Below are 10,951 nucleotides of genomic sequence, written 5' to 3' on the forward strand. Positions count from 1 at the left end.
ACCTTGCTGACAGATAAGAAGTTGATTCCAACAGGAGAGTAAGGACTCAACATATTAATACAGAACTGTATCACCAAACAAGAGAGACTTACCAGTGCTGGCTTGATACTGAAAATATATTTTGGCTAAACTTAGTACCCACTTAAGTAGGTGCAACTCCATTGGATCTAGTAGAAACGTACCTGCTGAACTGGAGTGACTCTATTTTCTCATCACTCATTCACATTCTTAAGTATTTAAACAAAGAAACAGATTTTTTTTAAACAAGAAACAGATGATACATTCCATTCTTCCCTGTTTACACCAGTGGGAGTTCTGCACATGAGAGATTAGAAATTTTATTTTTTTTGGTCATCAATGATCACACACACTTAACCTTCAGCCTGCAATAGCTTGGTGGCATTCATTTAACTGGGAAGACAGGAAAAAATGTACCAACAACCAAAGATTACAGCATAATAATCACAACCTTGAAAAATAAAATTCAACGAAAACAAAAGAAATGTTTGAGCAAATGGCCAGCTATTGATTTAACTACTGAGAACTCTTTCCTATCTTAAAGAAAACAAATAGCCCATGAATGTGAAATCTAAAGCCATGTAAACCATAGAAGTAAGAGGGAAAAAAACCACTAACTTGAGGAATAAAACCCAGAAAAGAGCATCTCGAAACAACAGCAGAATGTATTTCATGAGCTTCCTTCAACTATACCAAACAAGATATACACACCCAACAAAAACTGATGAATGCTGTAGAGAGAAGAGTCTGAAGTTACAGGACCAGTAGGCTATAGAGAGTTTGAAGGTAGTGTGATTCATTTGTACTAAAGACAAATTGTCAGGTGTTCGGCTGTTAAAATAGCAAAAGAACTTGATTCATTCTCGTAAAACAAAAGGCCTTTCATGCTAGTCCTCTTAATTCTTTCACGCAAAACCACAGGAATCGTTCATAATGGAATAGCGACTTGAAAAAGCATTAGATTTCCAGCTCAAGCAGCTGGGGAAAAAGTACTTCCAGAAAATGTATCTGAATTACAGTGAAAGGACAAGAAGCTGCTTTTAGAAGTGAAGCACACCACCTTGCCCATGTCATTATAAGAGAACTTTTGAATATAAAAAAGCATTTAGTAAAAATTTTATTTGAAATGTAGCACGAATCCATAACCACAAGCGTTACAACATACAGTTTTACAGAGAATTTGTACAATATGACAGGTATTTCTATACATGCGCCCCCCCATTTTTATTTAGTCATTAACAAACAAACAATAGTTAAACAGGAATAATAAGTATTCACTTCTAAAAAGAAAACTTTGGCATGTATACAATTGGCTAGTTAAAAGTAAACAGTGGTAGATTCAAGTCAGAAAGAGACCCACTTGTTTTGTTTCACAGCATTTTTGATCAGGATGAAACTCACCAGCACTTATTTCTAGTTAATACAAAAATGAGTACTTTTTTTCAGTCCAGAAACCCCTGTTAAGGGACAAAAGTATGTTAAGAGATGTAGAAGAATCAACTATTAACTCTAAAAGGTGTCAGTTTTAAAGCAGTTTAGGCCACAAGTATTTTGCACATGTTGGTGTGGTCATGAACAAAACAAACCCTTTAATGGTTTGCTCTTATTACTGAACTATGTATCACTTGGCACAACTGACAATTTCTCCTTTGGACTGAAGAATGAGCATGAGTGTCGTTGGCTCAAAAATCATGTCCATTGCTGGAGCGCAAGAAAAAACTAAAGTAGAATTTGCATTGTGCCCATCATCTGTCTTGAGTTTCTGTCACTGCTGTTGGCCACTCACATACCTACCAAATTCATCCAAAAAAATGAGGGAAAACAATTTGCAAGGCATTTCTTCCTGGCATACAGTAGACAGTATTTCCATTTTAAAAATCAGAAAACAATGAAAGAACCCCTGAACAATAAGTAATAACAAGCCTCCTTTGAGAAGAATTACTTGCAATTCTTCAAGTACTTACAAAAAATACAGTATTTATACAACTTCTCCAGAACTATTATAATTAACATATTTTAAGGTAGTACTAATAAAATAAATCCATAGATATAAATGGTTGCACTTGTAAGCAGGAATATCTAACCCAGATTTAGATTTTGCTGCAATTTCATTATTGCTGTGGAACAGACAGTGGTTAAGTCATGTGAATACTAGCCTCTCTTTCTTATACACATCAGAATTTCTAATTTGAAAAAATGTTCTCCAGCAAGTCAGAATACATTTAATGTAATTTTTACAGTTCCTGCTAAATGTTAGCGATCCAAAGTTGACTGAACCGTGGTGCAATAGGGCACAAATGGCAGAAGAGCAGTGGAGTAGAGGCAGGAATGGCAGAAAAATGGTAGAGTAACACAAGTCACACTCATACTCACTACTTCTTATTCCTAGGCTTTAACTCTTCTGCTGCATTTCGCAGAAAAATGTAGTTTTTCTTTTGTGGATTATAAAATTCATGACCCTAAAGAGAAAAATTATCTGTATTTACTCTCTTCAAAGAAGAAATACCATCATTACCTTAAAAAGTAAGAATATGAATATACCATTAGTTTGGTTTATTAAGAATTAATCTTAAAGTCTTTAAGACCAGATATTGGACAACACTAGTGGATTAGAAACAGCTTACTATAACAAGTAATTACAAGAACTGTGCATATAAAGTAAAATTTGAGGGATGTTTATCCATTTTTAAGGTATAAAAAGCTTTTCATAAAAAAATAACTATGTATCTCTAAGCTCTACTTTACAGATGCAGCATAAGAGCTCAATATGATTTTTTTTTTAATGTCATTCTAGACAGAGAAGAAACTAAAATGTTAATGGCCACCCAGTTTCACTTTATGTTTTCTATCTTCTAAATGAAATAAGGTCACATTTTTTCAAAGTTCTACAGACAACTGCAAAAATATCTCTGTTCCCCAACTGCAGATGCAAATATACTATTTTGCATATTGACATTATTTGCATACACATCACCAACTCAATATGCAAGTATTCAAATCAGGGAGAGTAGACACCAATAAAGTTATTAAAGTCCAACCCACAATTTGAAAATTACCAACTCCACTTGACAGAAATGGTTCTAGAAAGGAAATTTAGTACCTACTGATTTTATTACATAATATTGGTTTACAGATCTGACAGATACCTCGGTAACTATCTACCACTGCAGTCTACCCAAGCATCTAGAACAGAAGAATTCATCTGCCCTAGCATCTAACAAAGTTATCTTACTTTGGGCAGCATCCCGAAGATTAGATACAATGCAGTAAATTAAAATTTTGCTCTCTTTGTGGCATGCAATCAAGTTAATCTGTGTGATCTCTGCATTCATTTCAGTCAAAACCACAAGGAATGTTATCCTCAAATTTAAAAGCACTAGTTATAACAGGAAAGTAACGCTTTTAATGGAAGTTGCCATTCCATTAAAGTCACTTACATTTCAACCTTGCTACCCCTTCTTAAACTATTAAGGAGCATTGGTCCTCCACATACCATGGTTTGCTGCGATTCTCTTGCATCTGTATGATTTATTGTTGAGTCAAGTTTGGAAGAGAAATACATAAATAAGTGCTACCAACAAGCTGCACTGAATGGTACTGGAAATTTAGTTCATGGCATTCAAACACTGGTTTAAATGTTTATAACCACAGTCACAGCTTTTTTTAAAGTTAAAGAGAATCTGCAAAAGAAGCAGAGATTTGTGGGAACCTGTCAGGGTGCCACATTGCCCCATGACACTCCCCACAGCAGAATGTGCGCGAGCAACCAGAATAACTTCTGAATCATGTAATTTACATTTTGCTCATCCACATTTGCAAAATAGCATTATTTAGCAATCTTATCCAACTGAAGCTAAAAACCAAAGAATGCACTACTTCAGTGCTAAATTTTCTCAGATGTCTAAAATGACCATTTTAAGTTCTCTTGCATGCTTGTGAAATTAGAAAGACTCAGCTACTATTTACAAAGAACAGTGAAAGCCTCATAAGAAAAGATAGTCTTAGTTGTCAGCTGTAAATACAAATATGAGTCTAAACCTTTCTTACCTTTGACCAATCGTAACTGGAAGCATATGCAAATATATTGCCATTATGGTTGAAACAACAAGCAGATATTGGCTGGTCAAGTTGTTCTGATGTTTTTAGCTTTGTTCGTGCATCTTTATCCCAAAAGCTGAATCTACCATCAGATCCTACTGTTGCAAGAGTACCATGGACAGGGTGAAATGCTATCCCGTTTACCTGCAGAATCATAAAAAATACTGTGTAAAACACCACACATGGGAACACTCACAACACATGTGCTGAATCCTGAGAGTAAATACACAGCAAAGACTTTTTTTTAACTAGATATAGTTCTTAATTTTCTTTTAAATGTTTTCAGATATGTTTTCTGGAAAAACAAAAACAAAAAACCCCCAAACCCCACCAAAGCAACAAGGAAAGCATCATCTTTTTTGTAGTACCTAAAAATTCAATGCATAATCCCATTACACAAATATATTAAGTATTGCTTCAATATCAGCAAAATTAACAAGTGTCATGTCCACCACAATGATCTTATCAATGGTTGATCTGGTGCTTGTTTTAAGGGAAGTACAAGAGCTTGTCTTTCCTCTTAATGTATGACTGGTCTTTAAACATACATCTAAGATGACCTCTTATCTTGCCTGAAGTTAAGGAGAACAAACAATTCACAGCCAATTTTACATTGAGTGCGTATTGCCCTGTATAAATGCTCTAGTGGTATATGCTGGATACTTACAGCATAGATATCCTGAGGTGCTGAAGTGTTTGTTCCATTGGAGCGATGACACTTAAAAGTGAAATTATCTTTTGCACTGGGGAGGGGAAAAAGAAGTCTTTTTACTTTCCTCATTGTAAACTGAGCAATAAAGAAATGATGTTTTATTAAATGATACTTACGGATTTGGGGGGTTGATATAATGAATAGCTACTCTTCCTTCAATACTTCCAAGGGCAAATCCAGTAGGTTTGTTCACTTTGTCTTTAAAAATAGCAACACAGCGATGCTAAATTTGAGAAAGATACAGAGGATTTTAGACAGAGGACTAAGGGCCAGATTTTCTGAATGCTGTTTTCCACGAGGACACAAAACATTATATACATCAATGGAAAGTAAAGCAAAAACACAAACAAGGTCAAGAGATAGGTCAAATTCTATTGAGAATTTGGGCCACAGTATTTACATTTCTAAATCCTTACAAAAATTAGCAACAGATCAACGGCAAACCGGGACATGTGCCATACCAAGATAAAGTACTTTGGTTTTGAAACACTCTTTTTACCCAAAAATGGCAAGCCCAGAATTTCAACAATCTATATAAATAAGCTTGTAATAAATATAATCATTTACCTGGTGTTTAAGAGGAGATTCTATTCTTCTAAATTCAGAAGGTTGATTCTCTAACTGATAAACTATCAAACCCCTTTCTGCAGTGGCCACAGCAGCCATAGGATGCACCTGGGTAAGGTTGTAAAATAGGTTGGAAGAGAGACATTTGTGTTAATAGCATGGCAGAGAATTCTATTTATTATTTTGCAGAAATCTCTGAAGAAGTTAAAGGAATTAGACTATTTTCTGGGGGGAAGAGAGGGAGGGAAAAGGGAAGACAAGAAAGAACAAAATTCATTTGTAGACATATCTTCACACAAAACAAATCAGTTCTTCCCTGCCATTGAGAAATTAAACATACCAAAAATCTTCTAATTATTAGCTGACCCTTCCAATGTGAGTCACAATAAGGGTAATGCAAACTCATCCAGAAATGAGGGTAGGTCAGTCCTAGTGCTGATTCGGTTTCGTGATGTTAAAAGGATACTAAGCATGTTTTGTATGATGCAAACACGTATTTTTCCAGAGCCTGATCAAGAAGGTCAATTTATGTTTTATTGCTAAAATCACACAGAGATCGAATACTATTCTATGATTCTATACTAACAGTCAGTATTTAGTGCTAACCTACAAAGCCTCCAAAACTGCCAGTTTATTCATGCTCCCAGTCATCTAGCTGACACTAGTTTACCGTATATCATGGCTTACCACATCTGCACAGTAACATCTTTCAGGGAGCTGCAATGTCATCATAGGTGTTGGTGAACGGGTATCCCAGAACTGATGGAAACAGAAAAATGAACAAACTTATGCTTGGAGTTGAGGATACACCATTTAAATTACTTTAGTAAAGAGAATGCAATTGGTACCAAGTTGTTTCATTGTTGTCTATAGTCAGAATACTGCAAACCTCTGTGAAGCGAGGCTATTTCATGAATCTGTTTTTTGTATTAGTACTTAATAAAATACTTTAACTTCACAAGTATTTTCATACACAGATTACTAGCACACTTTGTGTCGATTTGTTCAGGTAAAAATCATACCTTCAAAGTTTTATCCCAGCTTCCTGTCATCACACAGCTATAATTTGGTGCTTTAATCCAATGGATAGTCTTCACAGGAGCATCATGCTGAAGAAAAAAAAAATTACAAATACACATACATTTACTAGGACAACAGTCCACATTTCTTATGTTCCTCATATTTTTTGTATGTATTTATACTTTTTTAATCCATTCAAGAAAAGTGATTCAATATTTTAGTCACAGCAGTTAGGATGAAGGTTGGTCGTGACCTTATTGTGTTTAATGCTGTAAAATCACCCACATAAGAAAAAAATGGATCCTGACACAAAGAACTACAATCAAGTCACCCTGTATAGGAATATGGTCACAGCAGAAATACAAATTATGAACAGCAGGACTTTCTATTTATTTATAAAAGGTATTATCCATCATGGTAAAAATCAACAATTTGTAATAAATAATGTACTAAACTAATTAACGTATTAAACTAATGAAAAAACCAGCTTCTGACAACAGCTGCAGAAGAAAGGCCTATGTTAATTACATCAACAAGATTTTAAAATCAAGGCTGAGAATCTGCATTTTATCACCCCAAATAAGATACAAGAAGCAATCATTAAAAGGACTTAACTCTCTTAAGTTATATAACTAGTAACTCATTTTAGTCACCATAACTACATATTCTACAAACAGACATTCACTTCTAAATTGAGAACATAAATTATAATCCCTGTTACTGCTGCAGCAGAAAGCTAGTATTTGTGAAAGTGAATTCAATGATTTCTTAAATTTTTTTCCCCCTATAATGCAGCAGGGTGACTTAGTGAGATCACTGCAGCAATGGAAAGAGGTCTCTCGAGTAAAATAGAGGAAACAGCTGTACAGGTTATTCAAATCACTTTGATTGCAGGCCTCCCTGTTCATGTGTACTTCATTATCTCAAAAATATAAAAAGGACCCTACAACCTCTTCTTCAAATAGCAGCATCTACTTCAGAAGCACTAAACATTAGCTTAATTTGCTAATAAAGGTAGCTTTTAATAAAAATAGAAAAGAAAAAAAAACACCTAATAGCTTGGGGCTTGCTTGCTTACTTGTGCAATCTGAATAGCTTGATTACTGTTGAGATCCCACATTTTGGCAGTTTTATCACAGGAAGCAGTAAATACTTTACTCCCATCCTAAAAAAACAAGAATAAGACCAAGAGATTAAATAGCCCTATCATGCAGTATCTATTAGAAAACTGTCAAGTCTTACTCTCTTCTAGTAATAGCATAACACGAATGTAACATATACAGGGACTGCAAGACAAAGAAGAAACATAAAAATGGAAATTTATTTATGACTGTATGCATCGTAAAAGAGAAAACTGTGCTAGCTATTATCTAGCTTTAAATACATTATTACTTTTAAACTCACTTTTACCCTTCTTAGGCCCATGCTAGTCTCTTCTATTAGGACATGCTTAGCACATATTTACAGTAACATAAGTCTATACAATAATCATGGGCTGCATCTACATGCAGCACTCATGTCTGTCTGGAAACCACATGCCAATTTATTTAGGGTTTTGGTAAAAATTGTTTATTTATTTTTAAATAAGGAACATACATCACTCCAGCAGCCATCTAGTACAGGCCCTGTGTGCATCTGCTGAGCCTTTGGAATTGTCTGTCCATTATCTTGAACTTCCCAGCAGCGAACCTGTAACAGGAGAAGCATATACAGATGTAACATATTAACACTAAGAACTTAAAAGACCTCTCTTCTTGAAGATCCCAGCCTTAAGTTTATCCAACAAAAAGCACGATTACAAACACCAAGCTTTTTTCAGAACTACTGAAACCTTATTTTCTCTGATTATGTTCCTTTTAACTGTACAGCCACAATTCAACCCCACAACTTCAACCCCACCTCAAAAGTACCTTACGATCATGTAACACCTCCCAGTGCTCTCCTGGGGAGCCTTTAACCATCAACTAGGAAGAAGCTGCCTGCTGCAGGCTACTGGCCAACAGACCAAACAGAACAGTTAAAAAATGCACTCAGGTTTGTCCTCCCCTCCCTGTTTTCCAGTTGGGATCTCACCCTTCAATCCAACCAAACTTCAATAAGGTTGTAGGAACTTAATCTTTTTTGAGACTACACTGTCAAACTGGGTGATTTACCATTGTGTTCATGGTTCTTTCACTGGGCAAAGCATAACTATGTTAGCCTAATTGTGTAAGAAAATGAAGCTAAAAACCAAACAAGTAGGAAAAAGAAAAGTCGAAGTAATAAAAATCTAAGAGGGAAAACTTTGACTGCATATTCCGAGCTGAAGCTTAAAACACACAGGCAGAGGAACGACTTATCTGAAGGTCACAACTGAATTTCTCAGTTGAAGCAGCTCAGCTATGTCAAACTTAGTGCCTTGGCACCCGACACAGATTTTGCAGTTCTGCAACAAGGAAGATTTTTCAGGTGCCCTGGCACAAGTGTTTAGAGTCACATTTTGCAGTTTAGGCACCAATGCTCCCACTTTATTCATCTGTAGGTCTGACTGTGAGTACTTACATCGTTTGCCCATGATCCCGCAATGAGGAAATTACCCGGCAATGTTGGTGGACTAAATGCTAAGCAAGATATGCTGTCATCAGGTGGAGATGTTACTTCAATATCCTATAAAGGACAGAAGACAAACCAAAATTAGCCACATTTGAAAACTGTGCACTGAGATTCTACTACTTCCGTGGGGTGAGTTAGTAGGTACTGCCATGACACATCAAACCACAGCAGAACAACAGCGTTTCCCATGGGGGCTAACGCACATACCTTCATCGGATTATGGTTATCTGCAGTCGTACTGCCAAACATGCTGGTACCTCCAGTACCAAACCCAGATGTTGATCCAAACAGACTCATCCTTGCCCTGCAAACAAGGAAAAGCCTTACTGAGACCTGCAAGGCCCTGAAGCATCCCTAGGGTGTCTGACCGCAGCCACTACACCAGCACACCCCTCACCCCGCCTGGGAGGCACCCAGGAATATAAGAGTACACGAAATTAAAAAAAAAAAAAAAAAAAAGAAAATCACACTCCTCGTTGCAGCTGGATCCTTGACACCTCCCGGTCGGCCACGCCGCCGCCACTGTCAGGGATCCCTCGCCGGTCGTCACCTGGCGAGAGCGAACCCCCCCCCGTGCCCCTCAACCCTCCCCCGGCACCACCGGGCCGCGGGAGCAACGGCGCCTCGGGGAGCCCCGCGCCCGGCATAGCCCGCCCCGGGGGTGCTCCCCCTCCGGCATACGCCCCCGCCTCGCGTCTCTGCCTACAGCCCGCCCGGTGGGGCAGCGAGGACGCCCGGCAGGCGAGGACGCGCCATTTCGCTGGGGGCCCGCTTCCCCGCCGCCAGAACCGGCGCACGGAGCGGCCGTCCGTTGGAAGGGGGGGAGGGGGGCGAAGGGCGCCCGCGGGCGAGGCCGGGCCGGGCCGGGCCGTCCGGGAGCACGGGGCGGACGCCAGCGCCTCCCCTCACTCACCCGTGTGGCGGACCCGCTCCGGCCCGCTGCCTCCAGCGACGCGGCCCGGCGGCAAACGCGGCGGCGGCAGGCCGCGTCTCTCTGCGCAGGCGCCACGGCCGGCGGGGCGGTGGCGGCGCCTGCGCCCTTGCCCAGGCGGGGCGGGAAGGGGTCGGGCGCAGGCAGGCGCAGGGCGGTGCGGGGCCCGGGGCGGCGCTGGGCCGCGGGGAGAGGCCGCTGTCCCGGCCGGGAAGAGCGCGCTTTGGAGCGGCCGCGCTCCTGCTCCTCCTGCTCCGCTCCCCTCGGCCCGCTGGGGAGCTCCGCGGCGCTGCCGCTAAGGCAAGAGAAGAAGGATTAATGACGCGCTCTTTCCCTGGGCTGTGAGGAGCGGGGTGAGCCGAGTAGTGCCGTCTGTAGCGCTGCAGCAGACGTTGCGAAGAGGGTGGGGTTTTTTTCCCGACGTGGAGGAGTTGGGGTGGTCGGGCGGGTCCCAGCACGTTCAGCTCCCCTGGGGCGTCGGGGTGGCGCCAGGTAGGACGACTGCAGCGTGGGGAAGCGGCACCTGTGCAGGCTCCGGGAGCGTTAGCCTTTGGTAGGGTACTGCCCCAAGTATTTCGAAGCTCGCCTGTTCTCATGAAAATAAAGCCTCGCTTAGGGCCAGACGTAGAAGAGCTCTCTGCTCCCCAACCGTACGTTAGGCCATGTGTTGGTCGGCGGTGAGGAGTACCCCTGCGCCATCGCCCCTGCTGATGGAAAAGCCCTGTCCTCGTTCTGGATCTAGGTTGGCTGTGCACCTGGACGCTAGAAATTACTAGTAGGTAGTAACACTGCTACTGTGCAGTAAAGAAAAAGGAACTTTAATTCCTTTTGAATTTACTACTGGTGGAACAGTAGTAGAAAAACCCAACTAGATAAGTCTACTGAAAATACTATCTCTAAGACCCTTGCTGATGACTGTGTACGTCAATTTTGGACGTGTTTTCCACGCAGTCAGTCTGGTTTCCTCATGTAAAATTTGTTGTACACTTTAATCACCACAGTTTCTTGCTCCT

At 40.1% G+C, this 10,951-nt stretch overlaps 1 protein-coding gene across 3 annotated transcripts; it reads right to left on the reverse strand.

The window, feature by feature from the left end:
- Positions 1 to 1,117: 1,117 nt before the first annotated feature.
- RAE1 (ribonucleic acid export 1) lies at positions 1,118 to 9,985 on the reverse strand. Of its 3 annotated transcripts, none has more exons than XM_052786843.1 (13): positions 9,921 to 9,985; positions 9,215 to 9,311; positions 8,957 to 9,061; positions 8,012 to 8,104; positions 7,494 to 7,580; positions 6,418 to 6,504; positions 6,083 to 6,154; positions 5,396 to 5,503; positions 4,945 to 5,051; positions 4,784 to 4,859; positions 4,066 to 4,260; positions 2,392 to 2,477; positions 1,118 to 1,475 (listed from the first exon to the last, which is right to left on the reverse strand). In XM_052786843.1, coding segments are annotated over exons 2-13 (1,107 nt in total). In that variant the 5' UTR covers positions 9,305 to 9,311; positions 9,921 to 9,985; the 3' UTR covers positions 1,118 to 1,474. The 3 variants fall into 3 exon arrangements, with proteins under 3 accessions (XP_052642803.1, XP_052642794.1, XP_052642785.1); XM_052786834.1 differs by having other exon boundaries at positions 1,118 to 1,808; XM_052786825.1 differs by having other exon boundaries at positions 1,118 to 2,477.
- Between the last annotated feature and the right edge of the window lie 966 nt (positions 9,986 to 10,951).

Source organism: Harpia harpyja, chromosome 1, assembly GCF_026419915.1.
Source record: "Harpia harpyja isolate bHarHar1 chromosome 1, bHarHar1 primary haplotype, whole genome shotgun sequence".
Lineage (NCBI taxonomy): Eukaryota > Metazoa > Chordata > Aves > Accipitriformes > Accipitridae > Harpia > Harpia harpyja.